This window comes from Nycticebus coucang, chromosome 18, assembly GCF_027406575.1.
Source record: "Nycticebus coucang isolate mNycCou1 chromosome 18, mNycCou1.pri, whole genome shotgun sequence".
Classification (NCBI taxonomy): domain Eukaryota; kingdom Metazoa; phylum Chordata; class Mammalia; order Primates; family Lorisidae; genus Nycticebus; species Nycticebus coucang.
The window spans coordinates 44079270-44107086 of NC_069797.1; the positions used below are offsets into that span (position 1 = coordinate 44079270).

A 27817-nucleotide genomic window follows, 5' to 3' on the forward strand; every position below is an offset into this window, starting at 1 on the left:
ACACACAGGAGAAAAACCAATTCAGTAACATCTTTTCCTTCCTTACTGTTAGCTCCTTGTTTTTTCTGGCTCACTGAATACCAACGCAATGACTCATAAATCTGTTGACACTTTTTGTTTTTCTTTAAAGAATACATTTTCATGTCTGGACAGGGGCCATTACCTTCCCTGACTTCTTTAGGAATAATGGGTGCATTCTTTCCATCGATTTTCAGGCCAAAGTTTTCATGCCGTCAGTGGAAGGCGGTGTGGCATGATGGAAAAAGTAGAGGTCGAGGACTCAGGTCATCTGATTTTGGTCCTTACCACCATTTCTGCAACTCTTTTCTCTTTTGTACAGCGCATCAAGCCAAGTTCTGCCTTGGGTGTGAGCGAGCTTTGCTAGCACTTACGGCGAGCAGTGACCGGTAGGACCTTGGGCACATTTGGGTGCTCGGCCCGGGCTTTATCTGCTCAAAATGAGCAACAGCGTTTGCAGCACCGCGCTGGGAACCGCGGGTTGCGCGCGCAGCCCCTTTAATGCCACGGGAATGCAGCGTCTCGGTTGCCCGGGGAACCCAGGGCGGTGCGCTTTCCGGCGCAGTCGTGGCGCGTCGCGTCGCAGCCGTCATGGCGGAGGCCGTCTGGAACGCTGACGCTGGAGAGGCCGTATACCGCTCCCGGGACCCCGTGCGCAACTTGCGCCTCCGGTAGTTGCACAGCCCCATCCTCAGCCCCCCTATGCTTTTATGCCCTCAGATAATTCGAGCCTGAACCTCTGTTCTGAGGCTCCCACTTCCGCTTACAAACCTGACCCCTTCCTCTCCGGTCTCTGCATCTCTTGACACTACTCGCCTCCTTACGAGATGAGCGCACCTTCCGTAACCACCCGCGTCCTTTTAGGTCCTTGTCGTTTCCAAATTCCTCAGAGCCCTGTGTCTCCAGTACATCCTCTCACCCACCCTTACCCTTGAAACCTTGCGCCCCACCCACCTCTCTTGGCTGCCCCGAGCACACCTTGGCAACCCCACCTCCTCTGTGTTTTGTTTTCCCGGTCCTTGCTTTGTGTGCATCTCCTGGTTGTGTCTTGTAACGCATACTTTGGCCTTCTCTTTCCTTGACAGAGTTCACCTTCAAAGAATCACATCAGGCAACTTTCTTCATTATCAGCCTGCTGCCCAGTCCGGGATAGACCTCATAGACTTGGCCACTTTCAGGCCTCAGCCAATTGCCAGTGGGTGTTTTGGTGGTGATGCTGCCCCCTGAGGATTTGGTGGGAAAGGCTTAGGGCAGTAGAGTTACTCTTAAGGCAGAGTAGACCCAGGTCTGTGGTCTTAAGACAGACCTGCATCTTTTTCAGAGGAAGAATGGAGGTAATAAAGAAGCTGAGTTCTTTGCCTAAGGTCACGCAGCTGATAGATGTTGGAGCCGAGATTTGAACTCGGGCAGTCTTAACTACTACTTTATGTTGTGTCTGAAAATTGAATAAGACAGGATTCGTACTATCAAGATACTGATACAATTGTGGCCGAATACAGTGAAAGAACAAATACCATACTTTTAATATGCTGTAAATTTGGCTGGCAACCTACATACCATTTGTGGCATTTTTTGTCTAAGAGAAAATGTGCTCCAAACTCTAAATACACGGCGCCTGTGGCTCAGTGAGCAGGGCGCTGGCCCCATATACTGAGGGTGGCGGGTTCAAACCCAGCCCCGGCCAAACTGCAACAACAACAAAAAAAATAGCCGAGCACTGTGATGGGTGCCTGTAGTCCCAGCTACTCTGGAGGCTGAGGCAGGAGAATCGCCTAAGCCCAGGAGTTGGAGGTTGCTGTGAGCTGTGTGATGCCACGGCACTCTACCGAGGGCAATAAAGTGAAACTCTGTCTCTACCAAAAAAAAAAAAAAAAAAAACATTGAAATTTCCAAACACACATAAAAAAAAAAAATTTAAGATTGGATCATGTGATTGGCACACTTACAGCCCTGATTCAAGCATTACCAAAAGCTATTCATGTAACAAAAACATTGTACCTCCTTAATATTTTGATATAAAAAAAAGATTGGAGACTGCTTGAAAATGTGTATATAAACATAAACAGTAATCAGTGGTTTTCTTTACCTGAAAGCTAAAGAGTGAGGAAGAGAGAACAAGGTACTGTTTTTAGGGACTAGTCTATGTTTTTGTTGTTTCTGTTTCTAGTCGTTCATATTTCTGAGTAAGACTGTGGGCTGGTGGGTTGTGAAGCATGAGTCCCTGAAAAAGGCATACTAAGCCAGAAGTGTATTAGATTTAGTCCTTTACAAAATCACTTTTTTGCCTTCTCTGTCCTCTCCTGACACTTGGTCTCCTAACTTGCTGTGTTTATGATTCTATGTGTATTGCTTCAAGAACAGTAAAAATTGTCAGGGTTCTTTTCTAACAAATGCAGACGCGAGGAAGGGCTGGCTAAATTTTAGTTCCTAACAAGTTGATTAAATATTTTCAGGAAGGCAGGACTACCTTTTATACAAATTAGAAGTGATTAAGACTTCTCGAGTCCTAATCTTGGCTTCTTTTCCACCTAATTGTCATATATTGTGGAACATATCTACAGCCTCTCTAGCCATGGTCTAGATTGAGTGCCCAATAAATTACTGAACTGCACTGGTTTTGTGATAAATGTGAGAGTAAGGACTTTATTATCAGTCACAGAGCAAGAAGTGAGGCTGGTTTGGCTCAAGCATTTGACTTACTCTGTTGTCTTTGGAGGTGGACACCGCCTGGATGAAGATGAAGAGGAGGAGGTTGTGATCGGATGGCAAGAGAAGCTCTTTAGCCAGGTAAGCCTTAAGTAAGCAGACCTCTTGTCTGCTTACTCTACCTTTTCCTGGTCTACCCCCACTTGGCTGGTGATAGATACTGCCAAACTGATTTCCAGAAAGTTTATAACAGTTAATACTTTCCCCTATTGTGTTTACAGAGGCAATATAATATAGTGCCACTACTCAGTTTTATGATCCTGAGTAAGAGACTTTTCACCTCTGGGCTTTGTGCCATCTGTAACAGCAGAGCTGGATAGACCCTCACTCTAGTTCCTTTTAGCTCTAACAATCTTGGATCCCTTGCCATCTGTTAGAGTTGGTTATGAAAACATGTCAAATAGCATCAGCTCTGTAGAACTGATTGGATTAAGCAGTTAGAAGAAGAAAAATTTGAAGAATTCTTAGTATGTTTCTGTTTCCTTGTGGTGACCTCAGTTTGAAGTAGATGTATACCAAAATGAAGCAGCCTGTCAGAGTCCTTTGGATCATCAGTATCACCAAGAGATCCTGAAGCTGGAGAGTTCAGGTGGCAGGAAGAATCGCCGAATCTTTACCTACACTGACTCTGATAGATACACCAATTTGGAGGAGGTATTATTCTTTCTGAGGTCCCATAGTTTCCTTCTTTGCCTGGTTTTCTGGCCTCATTGGGTTCTGTATGTCAAATAAGAAGCCTATAAAAGGGAGGCAGGTAGCTTGTCTAGAAACTGCTGTAAACTGCTGGCAGCCAAGCTGGAAAAGAGTAGGCATGGTCTTAGCCGGGCGTTGTGGCGGGCGCCTGTAGTCCCAGCTACTCGGGAGGCTGAGGCAAGAGAATCGCTTAAGCCCAGGAATTGGAGGTTGCTGTGAGCTGTGTGAGGCCACGGCACTCTACCGAGGGCCATAAAGTGAGACTCAGTCTCTACAAAAAAAAAAGAGTAGGCATGGTCTGCAATTCATGTGGCAGCTGTTCTCGCTTTGCTTGGTGGAGGGCTTGGGACAGCTTGCATTGTGCATACCAGGAGAAGTAGCCCCTGGGTTTGATTTCCTCCATGTATCATCATGAGATAAGACGGGTGGTGGAGTCTAGTAAAAGCTAGATGCAGTTCATCAGGGGATTCAGCCCAAACTCTAAAGATACGGGTTTGAAGAGGAATTCAGTACACTTATAAGAATGGCTTGTGTCCTCCATTTGCCTGTGCCACCGTGCTCTTGTGGGTTTATTTTACATTTACTTCATCTACTGCATATGTTCTGTCCTGTCAGTAAAATTTTAAACTCCTCAAGGGTAGAGCCTATATTTTCTGAATTTTGTCTTTGACACTGTGAATCTCTGAAGGAGTATGTGTTAAGTGAATGTCTTTGTTGTTATTTTTGTTGTTTGTTTTTTGGTTTTGGGGGTTTTTTTTGGCTGGGGCTGGGTTTGAACCTGCCACCTCCAGCATATGAGGCCAGCGCCTTACTCCCTTGAGCTGCAGGCGCCGCCCTTAAGTGAATGTCTTTGAAAGTTTGGCATGTTTTCAGTAGGAGAGCTGTGGATTGTTAGCATATAAGATTTGAGTTGTCTGTTTTGAAAAGGCAAATAAAAATGCAGTTAGCGTTCAGTTATCATGTGAGGATTTCCCACAAAATGCTTGTATCTCACTTGGCATTTTCCAAATACCCAGTTGATTTCCGCATCTACCAGGCAAGGTAACCCAATTTTTTGTGTTTAGGGAATATAGACTGATTTTAATATTAGCATAAATCATTTCTCAAATCCTTTGGGGGCAGTCCAAGATGTGGTAGTGTCTTCTTGGGTTGTTTGTGCCACTGTTCCCTGCAGGTATAGTGGTTCTGCCTGTTAGGCTCAGGTCCTGCAGTTTTTCAGAAGGGAGACTTTCCTGTAAGTACTCAGCCCCATGTGGCCCTGGTGAGGTGGCTCACATAGGGCTCCTCTCTTTTCTCAGCACTGTCAGAAAATGACCACTGCAGCTAGTGAGGTGCCATCATTCTTGGTCGAACGAATGGCAAATATCAGGCGACGACGGCAGGACAAAAGAGGGATGTAAGTACAAGTATTATAGGGCAGTGGGAGGGGGCCCTTGTGGTCCCTCCATGACAGAGTTCTCAGTAAGTCCTCAGACTGGAGCTTTTTATTTCCTAAACTTAGATAGTTTGGAATTTTTATCAGTGGTGGTATGCAGTATTCATATATTACTTTATAATTAATTTAAAAAATTGATATAAAGATGTAAAATGTCTTCCTCACCCTTCATGTGAATATTTTTCCAAAATGCTCCATAGAGAGGGAAGGGGTATCATTTCTGTTTGCTAAGTATTTTGGCTCTTGAAACAGTCCACCAACTCAAGCATTTCATCCTGCAGTGGGCCTCCACTGGGGTGTGTTCCCTCTGGTCAGGCTCTACAGGGGATGCCAGAGAAATGACCCCTCCTGTGGTGTTTCCCAGGGAGGGCAGCATCCTCAAGTCACGCATTGTCACATGGGCACCGTCAGAGGAGTTCGTCAGGAACAACCATGTCATTAACACCCCTCTTCAGACAATGTATATCATGGCAGACCTGGGGCCCTGTGGAAAGTGAGTGACACATTTCACTGCCAACTCAGACCCTCATCCTCTCACTAGCCATTGCCTTTCTGTACCCTCCTCCCAGGGCCTATGGGAGGGAGGGACATTTTCTTCCTTTTCTTCTTAGCTGTACTCAGAAGACAGTCTTTTACTATGGTAGTTCTCATTGTAGCCTCTGTTGTGTCCCCTGAAGCAGGCTGTCTCTTCCTTTTCCTTGAAGGACCAGTGATCCTGAACCTTGGTGTTGATTTCCTGATTTCTAGGCTTGGCTATAAGAAGTATGAACATGTCCTCTGTACTCTGAAAGTGGACAGCAATGGTGTGATCACAGTTAAACCTGACTTTACAGGCCTCAAAGCACCCTACAGGTGAGGAGCAGACGAGAGGGACAGTGGGGACTGGTGTTCCCTACCTTGGCTTTACTTCTTGTTCTTAGTTGAGGAGATTCCCAGAAAGCCCATCACCTGTTCTAACTTTTGAATTCCCAGGCAGTGGCTCATATTCTTTTCTGGGTCATAGGGCCTTAGAAAACTGGGGGCCCTTTTCTCAGAAAATGTGCAACTGCACCATGTGAAAGGGATCACTTTAGTGGTGCAGTTTGATGAAAATGATTCTCTGTGCTGCTGGATGTAGGGACTGACCAGAACAGAGTGAGATGAACTCAGCCAGGTCTTTTTCTCTGTACTAACTATTCCTCATCTCTGTGTCGTGGAACAACAGCACTGTAAATTATACTTTATTTAGTCCAACCTATCCATTTTTCAAATGAGAGAACTGCGTGCCAGGACATTGTACCTTTGAGTTGTACTGTGACTTAGGTAGAAATGGGCCTGGAACCTATACTTTCTAGGTTCTAGTCTAATCTGGTGCCCTTTCTGCTTTACTATTTTGTTTCCCTCTCCTGGCCATCATTATGGCCATTTGTGCCATTGTGTACTCCGAGTGAGGCATATGACCAGTGATGGCTCGTCCCTGGCTAGATCTGAAGAGCCTCATCTCTTACTGTCAGGTTAGTCCATTTGTGGCTTTGACCTTACAGACTCGAGACAGAGGGGGAGAAGCAGGAACTATGGAAGTACACGATCGACAACGTGTCCTCCCTTGCACAGCCAGAGGAGGAGGAGCGGGAACAGCGAGTGTTCAAGGATGTAAGAGCAAGTTCACTCCAAGTACCAAAGATGAGACTTGGTGCCTGAAGCTGAGACCATGTCTGAGCTTGATGTCAGCTGTTACTAGGGAAAATCCTTGCCCTCCACAGCCTCTTCTGACCTAGGAAACTTTACTGGCATATCAGACAGAAGTTTTTGATCCATAGGATAATAATAACATTGACCATTTATTCGAGCATTTACCATGCTCTGTGCTAGGCCCTACTTCATGTACCTTATTTCCTTCAGACCTCACAACAACCTTTTCAGGTAAATACTTTTATTATTACCATTTTTTAAATGAAGAAACTGAGATTGAGAAGCTTAGTAGTCTGCCCAAGGTGACACAGCTTGTAAGTGCAAGAGTCAGGATTTGGGCCCAGACCACCTGACTCCAGGAGGCTCCGTGCCCATAGCACAGTGGTTACAGTGCCAGTCTCACGCACTGAGGCTGGTGGGTTCGAAACTAGCCTGGGCCAGCTAAACAGCAATGACAACTGCAACAAAAAAATAGGTGTTGTGGCAGGCACCTGTAGTCCCAGCTACGTGGGATGCTAAGGCAAGAGAATCGCTTAAGCCCAAGAGTTTGAGGTTGCTGTGAGCTGTGATGCCATGGCACTCTACTATGGGCGACATAGACTGTGTCCCCCAAAAATAAACATGACAGTGGATGAGATACTTAGGCCTTCAGCTCTTGGTGGCCTTTGCCCTTATTGCTTCTTTTCTCCCTCCCATTCAGAACTGAGCCTGGTCTGGCTTGGGTCGCATCTTGAGTTTTGGTTTGGCTTGTTTCCTCAGCTTTATGGCCGGCACAAGGAGTATCTCAGCAGCCTTGTAGGCACTGACTTTGAGATGGTGAGTAGCTTGGCTTCCTGCAGCAACTGAGAGCTGTGTTTAAGCAGAGCATTCTGACTCTGGTGAGCTACAGGGCCTCTTAAGGGTCTCCAAGATCTACTCTTTAGTGAAAAAAGGAAGTCAAAGACTAGCACGTAGTGTATAGTCCTAGTTATGTGTTTTGAAGCATTGGGGGTGGCTTCTCTGGGGAGGGGTGGATTGGGAGGTGGTAGATGGGCAGTGGGTGGTGGGAGGGATATGTCAGGGATTTTTCCTTTTTATTCCCCAAGTTTAGGTAGTGGTACTGTATTCATGTGTTACTTTATAATTAATTTAATAAATATGAAGATAAAAATTTTTCTTTACTCTTCATGTAGATATTTTTCCAAAATTTCCTAGAGAGAGGGAATGGGTGTCATTTCTGTTTATCACATATTTTGGCTCTTAAACAAAACATAACAAAACAAAACAAATTCAAGTCATTGATTCTGCAGTCCTGTTCTTTGTTTTCCCTCATTCTAAGAGTTCCATTTCTAGATATGGAAACAAGGGTAGGATTACCTAGTGGTCTCCTTCCCTCTCTTTAAAAAATTAACTTTTATTTTCATATTACATAAGCAACAGATATTCAGTATTAAAACGTTAGATAAGACAAATACACAAATAAGTAAAAAAGAAAACTCCCTAGTTTCTTGACCTCAGCCATCTGAGGGGAACAGGGATTTGGGGCTTCCCATTGTATGCCAAAGGGCAGCTTTTGTGTCTGATTTCTGCATTGCCCTCACCGCCATGTAGGTTATATCCTTTCCTCTATGCTGTGAATTTTAGAAATGAAAGAAATCTGTGGAGAAGTGTTGGGGGTGGCGGTGAGGAAGTGCAGCAGACCCAGGGTCTGATGTTCATAAGAAATGAAGGAAACCAATCTGTGAATCTGCGGAGAAGTGTTGGGGGTGGTGGTAAGGAGGTGCAGCAGACCCACAGCCTGACATTCAGTGTCAGGTGTTGGGGTGGCGGTGACGAAGTGCAGCAGACGCAGGGAGTGTTGGGGTGGCGGTGAGGAAGTGCAGCGGACCCAGGGAGTGTTGGGGTGGCGGTGAGGAAGTACAGCGGACCCAGGGAGTGTTGGGGTGGCGGTGAGGAAGTGCAGCAGGCCCAGGGAGTGTTGGGGTGGCGGTGAGGAAGTGCAGCAGACGCAGGGAGTGTTGGGGTGGCCGTGAGGAAGTGCAGCGGACCCAGGGAGTGTTGGGGTGGCGGTGAGGAAGTGCAGCGGACGCAGGGAGTGTTGGGGTGGCGGTGAGGAAGTACAGCGGACCCAGGGAGTGTTGGGGTGGCGGTGAGGAAGTGCAGCAGGCCCAGGGAGTGTTGGGGTGGCGGTGAGGAAGTGCAGCGGACCCAGGGAGTGTTGGGGTGGCGGTGAGGAAGTGCAGCGGACGCAGGGAGTGTTGGGGTGGCGGTGAGGAAGTGCAGCGGACGCAGGGAGTGTTGGGGTGGCGGTGAGGAAGTGCAGCGGACCCAGGGAGTGTTGGGGTGGCGGTGAGGAAGTGCAGCGGACCCAGGGAGTGTTGGGGTGGCGGTGAGGAAGTGCAGCGGACGCAGGGAGTGTTGGGGTGGCGGTGAGGAAGTGCAGCGGACGCAGGGAGTGTTGGGGTGGCGGTGAGGAAGTGCAGCGGACCCAGGGAGTGTTGGGGTGGCCGTGAGGAAGTGCAGCGGACCCAGGGAGTGTTGGGGTGGCGGTGAGGAAGTGCAGCGGACCCAGGGAGTGTTGGGGTGGCGGTGAGGAAGTGCAGCGGACGCAGGGAGTGTTGGGGTGGCGGTGAGGAAGTGCAGCAGGCCCAGGGAGTGTTGGGGTGGCGGTGAGGAAGTGCAGCGGACGCAGGGAGTGTTGGGGTGGCGGTGAGGAAGTGCAGCGGACCCAGGGAGTGTTGGGGTGGCGGTGAGGAAGTGCAGCGGACGCAGGGAGTGTTGGGGTGGCGGTGAGGAAGTGCAGCAGGCCCAGGGAGTGTTGGGGTGGCGGTGAGGAAGTGCAGCGGACGCAGGGAGTGTTGGGGTGGCGGTGAGGAAGTGCAGCGGACCCAGGGAGTGTTGGGGTGGCGGTGAGGAAGTGCAGCGGACGCAGGGAGTGTTGGGGTGGCGGTGAGGAAGTGCAGCGGACCCAGGGAGTGTTGGGGTGGCGGTGAGGAAGTGCAGCGGACCCAGGGAGTGTTGGGGTGGCGGTGAGGAAGTGCAGCGGACCCAGGGAGTGTTGGGGTGGCGGTGAGGAAGTGCAGCGGACCCAGGGAGTGTTGGGGTGGCGGTGAGGAAGTGCAGCGGACCCAGGGAGTGTTGGGGTGGCGGTGAGGAAGTGCAGCGGACCCAGGGAGTGTCGGGGTGGCGGTGAGGAAGTGCAGCGGACCCAGGGAGTGTTGGGGTGGCGGTGAGGAAGTGCAGCGGACGCAGGGAGTGTTGGGGTGGCGGTGAGGAAGTGCAGCGGACCCAGGGAGTGTTGGGGTGGCGGTGAGGAAGTGCAGCGGACCCAGGGAGTGTTGGGGTGGCGGTGAGGAAGTGCAGCGGACCCAGGGAGTGTTGGGGTGGCGGTGAGGAAGTGCAGCGGACCCAGGGAGTGTTGGGGTGGCGGTGAGGAAGTGCAGCGGGCCCAGGGAGTGTTGGGGTGGCGGTGAGGAAGAGCAGCAGGCCCAGGGAGTGTTGGGGTGGCGGTGAGGAAGTGCAGCGGACCCAGGGAGTGTTGGGGTGGCGGTGAAGAAGTGCAGCGGACCCAGGGAGTGTTGGGGTGGCCGTGAGGAAGTGCAGCGGACCCAGGGAGTGTTGGGGTGGCGGTGAGGAAGTGCAGCGGACCCAGGGAGTGTTGGGGTGGCGGTGAGGAAGTGCAGCGGACGCAGGGAGTGTTGGGGTGGCGGTGAGGAAGTGCAGCGGACCCAGGGAGTGTTGGGGTGGCGGTGAGGAAGTGCAGCGGACCCAGGGAGTGTTGGGGTGGCGGTGAGGAAGTGCAGCGGACCCAGGGAGTGTTGGGGTGGCGGTGAGGAAGTGCAGCGGACCCAGGGAGTGTTGGGGTGGCGGTGAGGAAGTGCAGCGGACGCAGGGAGTGTTGGGGTGGCGGTGAGGAAGTGCAGCGGACCCAGGGAGTGTTGGGGTGGCGGTGAGGAAGTGCAGCGGACCCAGGGAGTGTTGGGGTGGCGGTGAGGAAGTGCAGCAGGCCCAGGGAGTGTTGGGGTGGCGGTGAGGAAGAGCAGCAGGCCCAGGGAGTGTTGGGGTGGCGGTGAGGAAGTGCAGCAGGCCCAGGGAGTGTTGGGGTGGCGGTGAGGAAGTGCAGCGGACCCAGGGAGTGTTGGGGTGGCGGTGAGGAAGTGCAGCAGGCCCAGGGAGTGTTGGGATGGCGGTGAGGAAGTGCAGCAGGCCCAGGGAGTGTTGGGGTGGCGGTGAGGAAGTGCAGCAGGCCCAGGGAGTGTTGGGGTGGCGGTGAGGAAGTGCAGCAGGCCCAGGGAGTGTTGGGGTGGCGGTGAGGAAGTGCAGCAGGCCCAGGGAGTGTTGGGGTGGCGGTGAGGAAGTGCAGCGGGCCCAGGGAGTGTTGGGGTGGCGGTGAGGAAGTGCAGCAGGCCCAGGGTGTGTTGGGGTGGCGGTGAGGAAGTGCAGCAGGCCCAGGGAGTGTTGGGGTGGCGGTGAGGAAGAGCAGCAGGCCCAGGGAGTGTTGGGGTGGTGGTGAGGAAGTGCAGCAGGCCCAGGGAGTGTTGGGGTGGTGGTGAGGAAGTGCAGTAGGCTCAGGGTTTGTTGTTCAGTGTCAGATCTTCCACAGGTGTATGGGCAGGGCTGGGAAGAAGTCCTGCCTCCAGCCCAGCCTCCTAATCTATGCTCAATTGTCTCCACTTTAGCCAGTCCCAGGCACCCTCCGGCTCTTTGTAAATGGAGAGGTAGGTGAGTATCTTGCCATACAGAGATCTGATGCTTAGGCAGGTGCCCAGATGGAGCTATGAGTAATCTACCCTACTCTGGTGGAGGCCTTGGGTTGTCTGCAGTACTTAGGAAACCTGGAGGGTTTCTGGCCCATGGAAGACTTGCTTTCAAAGCCTGCAGGCCCCTCAGGACTGGGTTGAGTGCTGAGGGTGGGAGGGGAATAAGCTAAAAGTTTCCTGTTTTCTCTCCTAGTTTCAGCCCAAGGATATGAGTATGACAATCTCTATGTCCACTTCTTTGTGGAATTGCCAAACACTAGTAAGTAATATTCTTAAATCTCTTTTTGTACCCATTCAGATACTTTTAGAATTAAATCAGACTTCCTTCCCCACTCCTCTCCTGAAACATTACTGCTCTTTTCAAGGACATAGATCACTTCTGCTTTGCTAAATCCAGTGGTAACTTCTCTGCCTTCACCTTATCTGCCCTCTCTGAAGCATCTGACACAGCATAGTTTGCTTCATCAAACACTTGACTGAGCTTCAGGCTTCACACTTGTCTCTTCCATCTCACTGGTGGCTCATCAGTCTCCTTGGCTGATTCCTCCTCTGCTCATCTTAAACTATTAGAGCATCCAAGCCTGAGCCTAGGCCTTCTGTTATTTTCTGTCTACAGTCTTTCTAGGCGATTTCGTCCATCCCTGGCTCAAATACCATCCATGTGTCTCAGACTCCCAGATTTCCATCTCTAGCCTTAACTTTTTCCCTGACCTCCAGACTCAAATCCAGTTACCTCTTTGTCATTTCTGCTGAATGGTACCAAAAAGAACTCTTGATTCCTTTCCTGCCCTCTAGTTTCTCTTCCCTGGTCTTCCCCATCCTAGCAGAATGGCAGCATCAACCACTTAGCCTGATGCCAAAAACCTAGGAGACATCTTTGACTCCTCACTTTCTCTAGCTCTCTGTAGCTGGTCAGGCCATCAGCAGTTCCTGTCAGCTCTGTCTTTGGAAGCTGTCCTGAATTTGTCTGTTCTCTCTAGCACCCTACACCAAGCCACCACCATCTCATGGCTGGGCCAGTGTGGTCAGCTTCTGACTTATCCTCTTGCTTCCTCTCCTGCTCTCTCTTTGCAGTTCATTTGCCACATACACCATAGCCAGTTTGAGTTTTTAAAACTGTGAATCAATTGTGTCCCTTTTGAGCTGAAACTCTCTACAGCTTCCCCTCCCATTAAGAGTAAAATTCAAACTCCATATTTCGAATGAGTGGGCCCATGTATATCTGTTCCTTACAATATTCCAGTCACTCTTTGCAACCGAGGTCTTTCCCATCTTAGAGCTTTTTCTGGACCATTTCCTTTGTCTGAAACCCTTTCTACCATATCTTTTGTGTAGCTAGTTCTTCCTGAGTTTGGGTCTGAGTGTGTGTCACTTCTCTCCCCACGCAGAATAAGTGAGCCTCCAAATCACTCAGTCTCTTCCCCTGTTTTATTTTTAGTCAGTGCTTATCACCACCTGATAGTCTCTTATTGGTTTGTTTATTGTCTGTCTCCCCCACATCGCCCCCCATGTTACGTCCATAGAGAGAGGGATCTTTTCTATCTAGTTACCAAGATGTCCCCAGAATAATACAGGCTCCCAGTAAATGGTAAATGAATGATTGATTGTGTGAATGAGGGAATGAATAAATGAATAGAGAAACTTTGTCTTTTTCTCAATTACTTGCTTTCCTCCCAGGTGAGCTAACTATATCTGGTCTTTGGCTTTCAGACTGGTCAAGCCCAGCATTCCAGCAGCTCTCGGGAATAACACAGACCTGTGCCACCAAGTCCCTGGGAATGGTACGGAGGATGAGAGAGGGTATCTGGAAGAAAACAGGAATCTGCTCTCCTGGGCTGCCCATTGAGGCTTTCTCAGGCCAACTGCCACATGCTGTGGGGGACGATTCCAGAGCTGGGTCTGACTCTTCTGTGTGGGTTCTGAAGGGCTGCCTGGTCCTCTCTCTGTCTTTTTGAGAATGGCAACAGCTTGTATTTGGGTATCCCTTCACTTTTTAACCTCTTATCTCCCATCTGGGATAATACTTTTTCTTTGTCCCTTGTGAAAGTGACTGTCATTGGCCACAGGGAGAACAATCCAACCCCAGCATATGACATTGGGGATAAAGGGACAGTCTTCTTTTTTAGGACCAGGTGGCTTACTTCTGCTACCCATTCACGTTTGAAGCCCTCTTCCTCCACGGAGAAGAGTCTGCTGGTGAGTAGCTCAGCAGTCCATCCTGGGCCTTGGTTCTCCCAGCCAGCGCCATCTCTTGGTGACAGCTTCCTGTAACCTGGCTGCCTCTCACACTTGCTCCCAGATGCTCTCCTGGAGTGGCCGGTGCTCTATTGTGAGGTCCTCTCCCTGGACTCCTGGCAGAGGTACCGTGTGGAAGGCTACGGGGCTGTGGTGCTGCCTGTCACCCCAGGTAATACCTTGTCCCTGCCCTTCTTGTGGTTCATGTGCCCTAGGTCCTAGGAACAAGACTAAAACCCTTCCAGAAGATTTGAATGCTTCTGGCAAAAAGAAGGGATATTCAGAAATTGGAAGGAAGCATTTAAAACAGTAAACATGTAAAACGTTTAACTTGAAAGATTTCTCGCTCCTTTGAGGAATCTCTCCCTGCCCCCCACCCCCCATGTTAAAAACAGCTAAGTGGAACTGGAACTCCTTTCCTGATGCCCAGCAGCAGCCTGACAGTCTCTGGTGTGCTCTGTGCTCCTCTGATGGCACTTACAGCCTTGAGGGAGATGCTCTGTGGTAAAGCAGGCTCTCAGCATGTATACATCATATGAAGAGGTGTTCATTTTGAAATAAAATTGACTATCTTTGATTATGTGCAGGGATTGTGGTAAATGCTTCTCATGTAATTCTCCCAACCACTCTGTAGGTGAGGGTTGTATTATTACTTCTGTTTTTACCACATGAAGAGAATGAGGCTCAGAGAGGTTAAGAAACCTGGATATACAGGTGATAACTGGCAGAGCTGAGATTTGTTGTTTAGCTGGCCCGGGCTGGGTTTGAACTTGCCAGCCTCGATGTATGTGGCTGGTGCTGTAACCACTGTGTTGCAGGCACCGAGCTGCAGAGCTGAGATTTGAATTCCTATCTGACTGATTTCCAAACAGGTGCTCTTAACCACCCTGGGAACCTTCACCAGAAGCCAGGTTGTCACCAGACTGGGTGTTTTAGTAGTGTCTCTAGGCCTGTGTCATTGCTGGGGACTCATGGAGGGTTGGCATGCCCTTTCTGGTCCCAGCCCCATTCTCCTCTGCCCATCTACAGGCTCACATACCCTGACAGTCTCCACATGGAGACCCATGGAGCTTGGCACGGTGGCTGAGCTGAGGAGGTTTTTCATTGGTGGTTCTCTGGAGCTGGAAGATCTCTCCTATGTGCGGATACCAGGAACCTTCAAGGTGACTTTTTTCTCCAGGGCGACTTCATACTGGGAACTTCCGGTTCTTTCTTTCTATTCTATAGAAGGTGGGGTCTGCATTATGACCCCTTTCTGTTCATTACTTCAGTGTTAATCTTAGCCCCTTCCTTACTGTGGCTTAAGCTGGAAGTCCTGGTCACATTTTGAACAAGGTTCAAATATATATTCTGCTATTCTAGGAGATCTCTGGAAAATGGTATACTTAGACATTTCCCCTGGTTCCTATCAGAATAATTGGTGCCTTCTTTCCCCCATCACTGAAGGCCTTAGTAAACAGATAAGGAGAAAATTCTCAGTGAACATGTAAAACTGCTTCTCAAGTAAAGTTAGGATATTCCCTGATTGACAGTGAAGCCCACTGTCAGCCTTGAGGTGATGGGTGATGGAATGGGGTTTCCCCAATAGAACTGCTTGCTGCAGGAATAGGAATGGGAATGGGAGCGAGGCTAGCCTGGTACCTGGGGCCTAGAGACTGCAGAACCTGATGCTGTCTCGACTGAATGCCACAGGGGGAGCGTCTCAGCCGCTTTGGACTCCGCACGGAAACCACAGGGAGTGTCACCTTCCGCTTGCACTGTCTGCAGCAGTCCAGGTGAGTGACCTGGTCCTCTACCTTGGGTCACCTTAGCCCTGAGGGCTGGGGAGCAGCTGTGACCATGTGATGCACCCTGCAGGGCCTTCATGGAATTGAGCTCCCTTCGGAAAAGGATGCAGAGTTTCTTGAACCATCTGGAGGGATTCAGCCAGCAGAGCTGTGTTGACAATGTGCTGGGTAGGTTCCCCACTCCCCTGGGTGGCTATGTGGGTCCGTATGGGCTGTGTTTTCCCCTGCACCATGGCATCGTGACCACCACATCTCTTTCCCTTGCAGAGGCCTTCTACCGAGCCCGGCGCCGTATGCAGGAGGCCCGAGAAAGCCTCCCCCAGAACTTAGCAATCCCCTCAGAAACCACAGAGTCCTAGCTCACTGTAGCCTGGCCCACGGGGCAAGAGGACAGGATGAGGGATACCTGAGGCTGATGTTCTTCTGCCGCTTCATCTTTCTTATAGAGACCACACTGGCCTGTGGAGAACCGGAAGAGCTAGGAAATCCCTGGCTGGCCCCTCTGCCTAACCTTCTGCTGGCTCTTTTCCCTGCCATGTCTGTGGCCCCATGTGGTCACCCTCTTCATACTTCAGCTACTGTATATGGGCCTCACAACAAGGCAGATTTTTGGTTTGCAACCAGTTTGGGGTACCCCATAATTAGTCTGCCATTGACATAGCCTCTTTTTTGGCTTGTCTCACAGTCTCAGTGGCAGAGGACTACAGGGATCTGCTTATCCACAGCAAGTAAAAATGGAGCCTGCCTTCTTTCAGGATAGAAGGAGGAAGGTGAGAGAGATCTTAACTCCCTGGCCTGTGAGTCCCAGCCTCCTATTTCCAGGGCAGCCTCATTCTATTGCTTGGGACTTGTTGAGATTGAGATATATCTCATTTTTGGAGTAAATGTAGGCTAAAGGCAGTGCCCAGTCCTTTCTGTTAGCTGGGCATATCTTTTATTGTGTTTTCTGTACATAAAATAGTTTTATATGACTGATACTCTGTCAGCTCTTTCTTTCCTCAGGACTCTAGCACGGCTGAGGTAATTTTCTTACTGTCAGACCCCCTAACACCTCTGCCCTTCTGCTTTGCTGCCTTTCCCTACTCCAGAGTGTTTCTTTGGGCTCTCTTAATTCAGTTCCAGGAGAAGCTTAGAGATCAGTGCCAGCTGTGTCTTAGCAAGCATGGAACTGAGGCCATGCCCTCCCCGCCCAAACACAGAAATGACATCCCTTGCTCTGAGCAGTGCTTTATTGGTAGAAGCAGTGTGTGCTGCCAACCTCAGGCCCAGGGGAGGATTGTGGGGTAGCTAGAGGCTGGGACTATGTGGTCTCCCATTCAGGTGGGGGAGGGCTCAGAGGGCTAGGAAACAGAAGAAAGGAGCTGGTAGCTAGCACTTCTTGCCTGCACCTCAAGGCTGCATGGCTTGGTTCACCTGGCACTGATTCATAACCTAATACCTTAACAGCAGTTCTCAACCTGTAGGTCGCGACCCCTTTGTAACAATGAAAATACATCCTGCATATCAGATATTTACATTTTAATTCATAACAGCAAATTTACAGTTATGAAATAACAACAAAAATAATTTTATGGTTGGGGGTCACCACAACATGAGGAACTGTATTAAAGGGTCGCGGCATCAGGAAGGTTGAGAACCACTGCTTTAGAAGTTCCTAAGGCAAGTGAGTCCACTATTGGTAGGAGCACCAGCTGTCACCCCCAGCCAAGGAACCCAACTCAGAGGTGAAGCCAGCAAAGCATCAGCAGGATACAGCTGCTCCAGAAGGAGAAGGCAGCCTCATGGTTTTCCACTTCCCTTTGTCTCCAAGGCTTAGAGGCTGGGATAGACTCCTGTGGAAATAACAGACCTGGCTAAATGAGGAATTTGCTGGATGTCCAGAAATGGAGCTGTTTGAGGGTGTTAGTGACCGGGTTGAGGATAGTTGGGCATTTCCTAATTGTCCTCCAAAGTCTGTGGCCCCAGGATTAATTATCAGCCCAAAAGCACACTGGAAAGGCAGACAGGAAGAGACCCCTGCCCTAGTGACAAGTTCTGTTCTGCCTAGACACCTAAGAGGACTCAGCTGTCCTGTCCAGGGAAGGTGGGGGCCTGCCCCAGCCCAGAGCTGCTAGAGAAGGCCTGCTCTTACCTGCAGAGGGTTTATGTGCCTCTCCAGGCTGACAGGTTCAACCTGGGGATAGAGCTGCAGCTCACAAAGCCCCGGGGATACTTGTTGGCCCTGAAGATGTCCTTTGAAACGGTGGTGATACCAGTATTGTCACACACAATTCGAGACAAGGAAATCCGGCTCAGGGCCTCACGCTGTCTTTTGGTGAAAACACCCCATTTCTGCCACCAGAACCTACCAGGTGGTCAAGAGAAGTAGGTGAAGGTTGAGGAGAAATTATCTCATAATTAGCATCTGTTTTGTGCCAGGTACTTTACATACATTATTTCATTCAGTTCTCACAGTCCCTGACCTGCAAGATAAGGTATTATTCCCATTTTATAAATGAAGAAACAGGCTCAGTGGTAAAATTAATAGCTCAGTATTAAGTGCACAGTAATTTAAATGGCCCGGGCTGGATTTGGACTTGGGCAAATACCGAATCCAAATAAGGAGTCAGGTCTTGAATCACAGACTTATTGGGGGAAACCAGAGTTAGCCCTTTCTGCCCATGTTTTCTGGGGTCCACTAGCCTAGAACAGTCTATCTCCTGAATTTAAGGTGACTCCACCTCAGGTAATGCTAGCCTTGCCTGGGTCAGTGTATATTTCCCTTTGACCTAGCTCTCTAGGGAGGAGCTTCCTAGTCCTGTGAATTTGGATGAAATTAAGCCAAAAGAGCACTTGTCCCCATTGTTCTACCATCTCAAAATGCTGGTGTTTTTCTGCTCTGCCTCTGGTGCAGATGTCTTCTAGGGTAGGGTTACTTACCTGTCTCCAGCTCGGGCTCTTCTGAACTGGTTCTCAAAAAGACAAGCCAGAAGAGGCCCCACTCGGGCCCCTGGCAAAAGAGGTTCTGCAATGGCCCCAATCCAGATATCAATATTGTCAGGCGTTCCATACAGATTTATGAATTTCCTTGCCAAATCCCGGTTTTTCAGCACCCGGCTAAGCTGTGCCAAATTCCGGGGCTGGGAAAGCCCACAGAAGCGCCTCCAAGCATTGTATGCTGAGGGGAAAGGGGAAGAAGCACATTTAGTCTAGCTGACCTGTTCTCTCCACAAGTCCTCTGAGAAAAAGCTGTGGCCAGTCAATATTGGGCAGAATAAAAAGGTCCCTACTAGCAAAAGAGGCCCTGAATCTTCCAAAGACCAGATCGCTATCCTCCAAAATGTGAGTAGACAAGCATGCTTTGTGTACATCAAACTGAGTGTGTCCTAACCTAAGAAGGACAACAGTAGGAAGTCCTACTCCCTACATGGCCAAGATCACCTGAGGCAGATGGGGCTTCAAGTTCTGTCGAGAGGGAGGTGGAAGGTAGGAAGGAGGAACAAGGCAGCGGTCTTTAATAGGTCGAATGGGAGAAAGAAAGAAGAAATTGGGGTGGGCATAGGGGTTCATGCCTATAGACCCAGCACTTCGGGAGGCTGAGGCAGGAGGATTGCTTCAGGCCAGAACTTCAGAACCAGCCTGGGCAACATAGCCAGACCCTGTCTCTCGAATAAATGAATGAGAAATGTGAAATTTGCTATTTCCTACTTATGTGACCTTGGGCAAATTACTAGCTGTTTCTGATCTTATTTTCTCATTTATAAAATGGCTGTAATAGCACCTTCTCAAGGTCATGGGGAGGACAAAATATGTTATGTACCTGAAAGTGCCTATATTTTTGGCTTTCCTAGGATAAAGTCTTTTGTACTCTCACCAAACAGCTAATACAAACTTAACTATATTCCACCTGTTTCCTGCCTTTGGGTCTCTGGGCCTTCCTCCACTTAGAGCAAGGAGTGTTACTGTAGCTCTAGAATTTTAGCTTTCCTCCTTGGAACTTGCCAGGGCTTTGGGGAATGGAGCGGTTCTTCCCTGCCTTTTAAATCTACTGCTTTTCTCTACTTGGAAAGTCCTGATCTCCATTTTTCAGCTCCTCTGCCCAAGTCCTGGTCCTGTGGTAAACCTAAAGCTAGAGACTCTACAGCAGATGGGGAAGACTTGGCTGGATGGCAGACAGGTGTGCTCAGAGTCTTTGCTGCATCAGCCTTGGCCTTGCATGTGTCTGTACCACTGCACATCCTGTAGACCTGTGGTCCCCAACCCCAGTAGTGGTCCATGGCCTGTTAGGAACTAGGCTGCCTAGCAGGAGGTGAGCTGTGGGCAAGAAGTGAGCTCTGCCTTCTGTCACATCAGCGGTGGCATTCAATTCTCATAGGGGCTCAAACCATTTTGTACAACATGCATGCGAGGGATCTGGGTTGAGCACACCTTATGAGAATCTGATGCCTGATGGAGCGGAGGTGGAGCAGAGACCATGATGCTGCTGCTGGGGGGCGGCAGCACGTACAGATTGCCATTAGCAGAGGTTTGATGCACAGAGACCATAACAAATCCATTGCTTACAGACTTGTTTCAAAACCATATCCCACCCCACTCTGGTCCATGGGAAACTTGTCTTCCATGAAACTGGTCCGTGGTGCCAAAAAGTTTTGGGGACCACTGCTGTAGACAGTCCCAGTCAGAAAGGAGGCACCAGGGGTTTTTCCTGAACCCCTTGAGCAGCCCTGGTCTGAGTGAAGCTGGGAGGAGAAGCTGGCAGCTCTCTCACCTGGAAGGCCGTGATCCCGGCTGCGTTGCATGTTGAGAGCCGCCAGGTCCAGCCCAATCCTCCTCACTTGCCGAAACAGCCGTTCCCGAAGCTCATCCACTAACATGGAGTCTTGACGGTTCAGCTTGGCAGGGGTGGCCATGAGGCCTCTGAGGATGGGGTCAATGCCACCTGGTGGCAGGGAATGTGAGTTGCACAGATTGGACCAGCCTCAGGGAATGAGTCATCACATGGTGCCAAGCTAGCTCAGAGCTGGACCAGCCAGTCGCTTATAATCTATAATGTTTGTCAGGCAGCAGAGGCCAATGGGACATGAAGGAGCTGAAGCTGGGAGGGAAAGGGGTCATCCCACTTCTTAAAGAGTGGAAGGTAAAGGCGAGCTCCTTGCCAGTCTGACACCTGACTCTGCCCCTTTGAGAATCCTAGGGGATGTGCAGCCTGTGTCTGAGCATCCTGCCTTTTTCCCACTGTCCCAGAGAGATACTACCAGTGGCCTCAGCAGCAGCCTGGCCACCTGGCAGTGAGCCCAGCCCACCTGGGAGAGGGCACGCTCCCCGCCCTCACCCTCATTTGCCCCTGAAAAACCTGGTCACCTTCATATACAATTCGCCAGCTGGCAAAGAAGGCAGAGCTAAGTGGGACAAGTGAGTTGGGTGCTGAGGCCCGGTATTGGCTATTCAAGCGGAACATGAAAGGCTGGAGCATGGTGTGGCCAAAGCGGAAGGCCAGAGTGAAGACATTGGCCACACGCGGGTCCACATTAGAGCAGTACCCCTTGTAGGGCCCCAGGGTTCTCCTGGCCCGGGCCTTGCCCAGAACCAGAGGCAGGAAGTCCCGGTAGGTGATGATCTGAAAGAGAAGACAGGAGGAGCATTACCCAGGTGGCTGCACATCCCACACGCCGCCACTGGAAGGACTACTCAGGTCTATTGTCATCATGGCAAATGCGACAATGCTAATTTCTCATTGGTAGGTGGAGATATTGAAGCCCAGAGAGGCTGAGTGACATGACCGTCATAACCCTGTGAATTAGTAGCAGAATTGGGGGTGGAGGTCATGTGTCAGGCTCGCTCCCAAGTCACCCAGACCCAGCTTCCCCAAGGATGTGTTAAGAAAGTGAGACCCACATCCTCAGATGGCTTCTTCAGGGTGACCATAAAGTTTGTGTGCAATTTGAAATTGCGCACTATCTTAAATTGCACAGGAACTTTAGGGACACCCTGTTCATGCCGGGCTGTCTTCTGGGGAATGCTGGGACCTGGGCCTCCCTACCTGAACCATGGCCCCCACAATCTTCCGAGCCTCATTGTACAGCTTGTCCCCACTCCACTGGGGGTTCAGGCATCTCAGCTTAGTGGCCAGCCGGTTGTGCTCTCGCACAAAGAGGGTGTGCATCGCTGCCAGTTTGGGAGTTTCCGTTGATCGGGAGTCACCTTGAAAATCCCAAGTTCAGAGTTGCTACAGCCTTTCCCAGAGAAATGTCTTTCTGCTAGGGTGAACAGAGGTCTGGGAACTGGAGAAATGTGGTTTCTAGCCCTCACTGCCCTCCTGTCTCTTCAGCTGTGCTGCGAGCTCCTCATTTAACTGCCACCCTCCTTCCCCGGCACAATAGGCCAGGAGGGGAAGGGCAATAGGGTCTTAGTGGCTGGAGCAGTTTTGGGCTAGGTGGGAAAACACAGGGCAGCTGCTAGTTTCAGGAAGGGAAATCTGCCTAAGACGACAGATCCACAGCCTGGACCAGCTATGGTGGAGAGACCTGATGACTCTTGGGACTGTGAGCCCGCCTGTTCCATGCACTGCATCCATCTGCATGTTCTCAAAGGCTGCGCCTTCTTTTATCATTGGATGTGGTATCAAACTTCCCTCCCCAGGGAGCCAGAGGGAAAGGGAAAGAGAGGGAGGGTCGGGCAGAGCCCTGCTCCTGCACCAGACTTCCTACAGGCAGGGAAGGAAGGTTAAGTTCAGTCCTTTGCTTGCTTTTAACCAAGCCCTTTTGCACACGGTCTTATTTGGGCTACTCTTCAGTAGACCTGTCATGAAGGTATATGCTGCTGTTCCCACTGCCATCCTCAGAAAGACGGACTGGAGCTGATTCCCTGTGAGGAAAACAGTGAAAGAGAAGAGACAGAGCAGAGACCTGGGGACTGCGCTGACTTGAGTTCCTATAGGGAACTCTGCCATTTGAAACTTTGCACTTTTAGCACATTATTCATCTACCCGGGGTGTCAGTTCTATCTGTAAAATGAGGATGATATTTGCCTCCTTTTAGAGGTGCTGTAAGGTTAGAGGGGACATGTTTAAATATCTTAAATAACCAGAAATGATTGCCATTATTATAACCACATGCAGGTAAAGACCCCGAGGAGAATTCAAATTATACATCCAAAAGAAGATACCGGCAACAGTGTCTGCCAACAGGTGGGTGGGGGACTAAGGAAATTTAGCCCACAGAAGGAAAAAATATAGATGGAAATAACAGCCACTTTCAGATAAGTAAAGGGGAAATTGCTATGTAAAAGAGAGACCCTCTTCTCTGAGGGTCACAAAGCAGGACTACGGGCAATAGGTGGATATTGGATCCAAATGAGGGGGACCTTCCAAAAAACTGGAGCTGCTTGAGGGAGGGGCTAGAGAGCCACATAGGTGGTGAGTCCCTTCTTGCTGGAGATGGTCAAACAGTGATGTTGGCCACACCCAGGGCGTTTGCAAAATCCTTCCCTGTACTGGTTCCGTGACAACTATGCACAGACCTGTGCCCATGGCATGCCTGATCCTGAGGTCCCAGCCAGGTACCCTCCCTGCATCCACTGTGCTGTCCGAATCCGGAACGCAGGGATGGCTGTTTTCTGAGAAGATACTACCTTTCCCCCAGTCTGACCTGCCAGGAAGCAGGGGATGCGCACAGAGCGGTTGGTGAGGAGACAGGGGTCGTCACGCATGTTGTCGAAGGGCAGCAGGGCCCGGCCATTGTCGCGGAAATGCTGGTTGACAGCCAGCAGCCCTAGGTGGTTGGTCTTGTTGCGGAGCCGCAGGGCCAGAGAGACCTCGCTGCCATACACCATGCTGGCATCCACGAAGGAGGTGAGTGCATTAATCTGGTTTCGGACTTTGTTCCTGCTTTGGGGGCACGAGGGTGCTGAGCGGAAGAAGGGGATGCAGTCATGTTGGTCCTTGATGCGGGGATCGTTGGGTGGGATCTGAGATGGAAGAGGGGTCAGTGACACTGGGACCCCTCCAATGCAGTCCCCACTCCTCTCGGTCACCCCTGCTTCCCTGAAAACCTCGTGCTTAGAACTTCTCTCCTCCAGGGAGCCCTCTTCGACTCACCCAGACTCATGCAGCTCAAAGTTCTAAGCTGCTTCAGTCTGAGCATCCTTAGCACTTTGTATCATTGGGTCATCAAAGGTTAGAAATGAATAAGGCTTTTGGAACAATCTAGATCCTCATTTTACAGGTGGGGAAACAGTCTCAGAGAGGGGAAGTGACAACTAGTGAGGGAGAGAGGTAGGATTAAAACATAGCTGTGACATTTGGGCCTGAGCTCCTTTAATTATGTTCAAGAGAGACTATGAAGGTCAGAAACCCAGTAAAGGTCTTCAGGAAGGTGGTAGTTTAGTGAACATACATGTGCATGCACACACACACGCACACACACACACGCACACAAAATTAAGTAACTCTAAATTGAAGTGGCATTTGCTATGCTTGATATAAAAGCCAAATGCTAACAGTGTAATAGGAAGATCTGGGAAGGCTCCCAGAGGAGGTGTCCCTGAGCCAGGGCTTCAAGAGTGAATAGTGTGACTACATGCAGGGGCCAGTCAGGGACCTTCAGGAGTCATCCCTCATGATTGTCGCCCACCCATTAAGGAGGAGTGAATGTGTGAGAATATGCAGGTGTATGTCCCCCAATGGCCCCAGCAGAGACTCTGCTTGCCGAATTTCATCTTTCCTTCTTCCCCAATGCCCCATACCACCCTTGCCTTCCAGCCCACAGGCTAGGACCCTGCTGACATGCCAAGGCCCAGAGTTGGGATAGCCGCAGGGCCCTTGAAGGTTTTCGCAAGTAGAGGCCCAGAGGCTCCCCCTGTTGGAATCAGACCTGTGAGCCAAGGCCTGTCTCCAGTGCTGCCCTCCCCCTCAGCCCTCAGATGAGCACAGCCCCTGAGCCTGTGCCAGGCTGTTTTTTATGTTTCTGTCTTACGCGTCAGCTCCACAGACAGCTCCCAGACAGCTCCTTAAGGACGTAGTTCCAGTCTTCCTGACCCCGCCCCCCTACCAGCCCTCTGCCTGGGAAGGGGGCCCACTGGGGGCCTGGAAGACTAGCCGACTGTACCTTGATGGGAAAGCAGGGGGGCACCTGGGCGCAGGTCTTCTCACAGTCAACACCCACAGTGAAGGCCACTCTGGCTGGGGACTCCGGGGAGAAGTCCAGATCGTGGTCGATGAACTGGCCCCACTGCATGAACATGAGGGACCGGCCCTGATCGGAGGCCAGCCTTTGGGTGGGGAAGCGCACGATCTGGTTGGAGACAGCCCGGACCTGGTGGGGGAAAATAATGTTGAGGGTGGGGAGAAGGGTGTTAGAGCCAACACAGGACTCAGAGCTGCCCCTGCTGGAGGTGACAGACTCTCATCTTCTGCACTCCCATCCTCTTCCCCCTTTTGCCCTGGAGATGAAAACACCTCTGTTGTTGCTGTAATTCTGGAAGGATGATCTCTGAGGTAGCCCCCAAGGATTCCAGCAGTAAAGAGAAGGAAAGAGCCCATGTTGGCTGGCTCAGGCCTCACCAGAGGGGTCTACAAATCTAACTTGATAGATCAATTCATAGACCAATAGTTAACCAGATGATAGCACCTAATTCTTAGATGCATGGAGTGGTTATGAGGTAAGGGATAATAAATACAGAGAGAACTAGATGGATGAATAGAGGAAAAATTAATAGATGTTGACATATGTATAGAAAATCGATGAGTCAATAAATGTGAAGTAATATTGATAAATAGGTAGAACCAGGTTAACGTATATAGCTCTTTATATTTAGCAAGACACTTTGACACTAATTCTCTCAGACAGAAATAACTCCCAATGCTATAAAACTAGCATTAATACATCACAACCTGTATAGCTGGGTATACCAAGTATTTTACTTAACATTCACACTAGCTCCATAAGGTAGGTTTTACTACTACTTTATAGATGAGGAAATGGACTCGGAAACTATTTTTTTTTGCCCGAAGTCACCTAGCTGTCAGTGAGGGAGCCCAGGTTTGAGCCCTGTTTGGCCGACCTTGGGTGATGTTTTACTCCCCAAACCCTAAGCCCCCACTCACAAGAGGGAGGATGAAGCCATTGCGCCTCTTGCCAGGGGTCCAGCCGAAGGGGAGCGACAGCCCATCCTCATACCTGGCGGGCAGCCAGCGAGCAAAGGCCTGGTTGGAGGCCCCCAGCCAGGGTATCTTCCTGCAGATGTGAGTGGGTCAGGGAGACAGGGCTCAGCATGGAGGCAGAGGGAGATGGGAGAAGGGAGGTGTCCCCAGTCAGTGCAGTCCCTGGCACCCACTTATTGTTGCATCTCCCAGTGATGGTGCGGTACTTGTCACTGCACTTCTCAGCCTGGTCCTGGAGGGCACAGCCACTGGCCTGAGACAGCAGCCACAGCTGGGGTTCCGTTAGTACATCTGGGGGGAGGGCAGGTGAGCAGGCCGGGGCTGGCCTGTTCCACAGGTCCCGTCCCTGTACCTCTCTCCTTCCAGTGCCCCACGGCTGTGCCCCTGCCTCCGCCTTCCCAGCTTCCTTCTACTCCCAGGGCAGGGCAGGCCCTGGGGTTCAGTGGGAGCAGAGTACCGGTGACATTGAAGGGTCTGGAATCCTGGCGTTGTAGCTTCTCTTCCAGCAGCCCCAAGGCCACATGCATATAGTCTGCGGCCCGAATGACTTTCCTGGTGGTCACTCCTGGTTGCTTGAAGTAGGACAGGAGGTCCATGGGGCTGGCCAAGCCACTGCGAAGACGTTCCTGGATACTGCTCAGGAGAGGAGTGGGGGCTAGAGAGAGGATACGGACCTCCCAGCAGAGCTCTGGCTGGTGGACAGGCAGGATGGGGAGAGCAGATAGAAGGGTGGGTGGAAGGAAAGCCCTCTACCAACAGTTGGGGGTCATTGGGCCCAGGGGTGGGTGTGAGGGAGATTACCTTGGCAGGAACCCATCTCCCCTCATTGGCCCTCCCAGGCCCATGCAGCCCCCAGACCCAGACCTACCTCCTCTGGGTCTGATTATAGGCAGTATCCACCAGCAACTTGGCCTCTGCTATGCAGTCCCGAAGGACTGAGGTCTCCACTGTCCTGGGGGAGGCTGCTCAAAGATGATGGGGGCTCAGGGTTCAGCGGAGCCACAAGCCCCCTCCCCCAGGCCCAAGTGCTTGTCTTCCATTCTCTTTTCCTTAGACCCACCCTCCTCAAGGCAGCAGTTCTCAACCTGTGGGTTGTGACCCACAGGAGCTGTATTAAAGGGCCACGGCATTGGGAAGGTTGAGAACCACTGGTCTAAGGGCTGTTACCTGGGGCAGTGCCCTTGCAGGTCTGGGCAAGGTTGAGTGTGGCTAGGACCCCTGTCAGGGTCAGGAGTAGCTGCATCCCTGCCATGAGACCTCCCCAGCTGGCAAGCAACACCTCTAACCCGCATAGAGGACCCTAGCCGACCTTTTACCTGCTCTTCTGTGGAAGTAGCTGGGAAAGGATATTTATAGCCCATCTTTAGGACATGGAGGGCAGCTTTGGGCCCCAGAAGCCCAGCCTCTTGGGTGGGGCTCTGGAACTTCCCTCTGGTTCTGGGGGGAGTGTGGGGGCTGTGAAACTGAAATGCCCACCCCACACCTTGCCAGCCTGGAGACATTCTTCTCTCCTATGCCTGCACCTCATCCCCTCCCTCTACTGCCGAGTCCACTGATAATATTTCTCCCAGGGCAGCAGCTTAGTGAGTATTTGCTGAGTGACTGAGGAGCAGTGTGTCTCGGAAGGTGGTTGGGCCCAGCCCTGCCACCAACTAGCTGCATAGCCTTGGGTAAGTCCCTTTTCCTCTCCAGGCCTCCGTTATCACATTCCAGATGATTGGAAAGGCTCCTCTCCTCCCCCGACAGGGCAGAACGTGGGTCTGCCTTCCTGCCATGTCCCTCCATGCCGAACACAAGGCCGGCACTTAGTAGGTGCTCAGTGTTTGTTAAACGAATGAATGCTGGGTGATCAGGGACTCAGCCCTGTCCCTTACCGCTCCCCCACCAGCTCCCTGGGAGAGGGAGAGAGTGAGTCTGTGGCTGACGCAGAGCCTGGCAGTGAAATGCCTCATGGGCCCATTTGGGGACACAGTAATCTGTCAGGGGTAAAACACCCCACAGAGCAAGCTGCCAGGCAGCCGGGGCCTCCACAAAAGTCTGTTTCCAGGAGTTGCTTCTCGGTGTGTCAGTAGTAGGTTTACTCTGAGAAGCAGGTGTAAACCTTGAGTTCCTATTGGGCTTGATCAGGGGTCGCTTCTTTACTGGAGTGATTCATACTGACCTGGGGTTTGTCAGGCTCTGTCACTAGCTGTGTGACCTTGGGTGCACCTCTATTTCCACATCTAGCCAGCCCCCCCACAGGGCCCTCCGCTCCCACAACACCATGCCTTTCCTCCTGTGGTTCTCTCCTTGGGATAGTCCTGGCTTATCGTTTGCCCCTGACCCAACCTGGCCTGCCTGGAGAGCACAGGCTCAGCTCTGAGGCTCCAGAATTGTCATCACTGTGCCCACAGCC

General features: G+C 50.9%; 2 protein-coding genes across 4 annotated transcripts; one reads left to right on the plus strand and one right to left on the minus strand.

Moving 5' to 3' along the window:
* Positions 1 to 535: 535 nt before the first annotated feature.
* MKS1 (MKS transition zone complex subunit 1) lies at positions 536 to 16351 on the plus strand. 3 transcript variants are annotated; one of them, XM_053569782.1, is made up of 18 exons: positions 536 to 689; positions 1104 to 1213; positions 2735 to 2805; positions 3223 to 3378; positions 4716 to 4813; positions 5217 to 5345; positions 5600 to 5704; positions 6376 to 6484; positions 7283 to 7339; positions 11182 to 11224; positions 11456 to 11521; positions 12973 to 13043; positions 13389 to 13458; positions 13562 to 13669; positions 14527 to 14660; positions 15190 to 15272; positions 15355 to 15452; positions 15552 to 16350. In XM_053569782.1, exons 1-18 carry the CDS (start codon positions 610 to 612, stop codon positions 15641 to 15643), a joined length of 1680 nt encoding a protein of 559 aa, XP_053425757.1. In that variant the 5' UTR covers positions 536 to 609; the 3' UTR covers positions 15644 to 16350. The 3 variants fall into 3 exon arrangements, with proteins under 3 accessions (XP_053425757.1, XP_053425758.1, XP_053425759.1); XM_053569783.1 differs by lacking the exon at positions 3223 to 3378 and having other exon boundaries at positions 576 to 689; positions 15552 to 16351; XM_053569784.1 differs by lacking the exon at positions 1104 to 1213 and having other exon boundaries at positions 580 to 689; positions 15552 to 16348.
* A 228-nt stretch (positions 16352 to 16579) lies between these two features.
* On the minus strand, positions 16580 to 26695 carry EPX (eosinophil peroxidase). Its single transcript, XM_053569781.1, has 12 exons — positions 26590 to 26695; positions 26291 to 26384; positions 25880 to 26055; positions 25596 to 25713; positions 25366 to 25495; positions 24368 to 24574; positions 22910 to 23228; positions 21304 to 21464; positions 20625 to 20880; positions 20032 to 20202; positions 18204 to 18441; positions 16580 to 17628 (listed from the first exon to the last, which is right to left on the minus strand). Exons 1-12 carry the CDS (start codon positions 26672 to 26674, stop codon positions 17427 to 17429), a joined length of 2157 nt encoding a protein of 718 aa, XP_053425756.1. The 5' UTR covers positions 26675 to 26695; the 3' UTR covers positions 16580 to 17426.
* Between the last annotated feature and the right edge of the window lie 1122 nt (positions 26696 to 27817).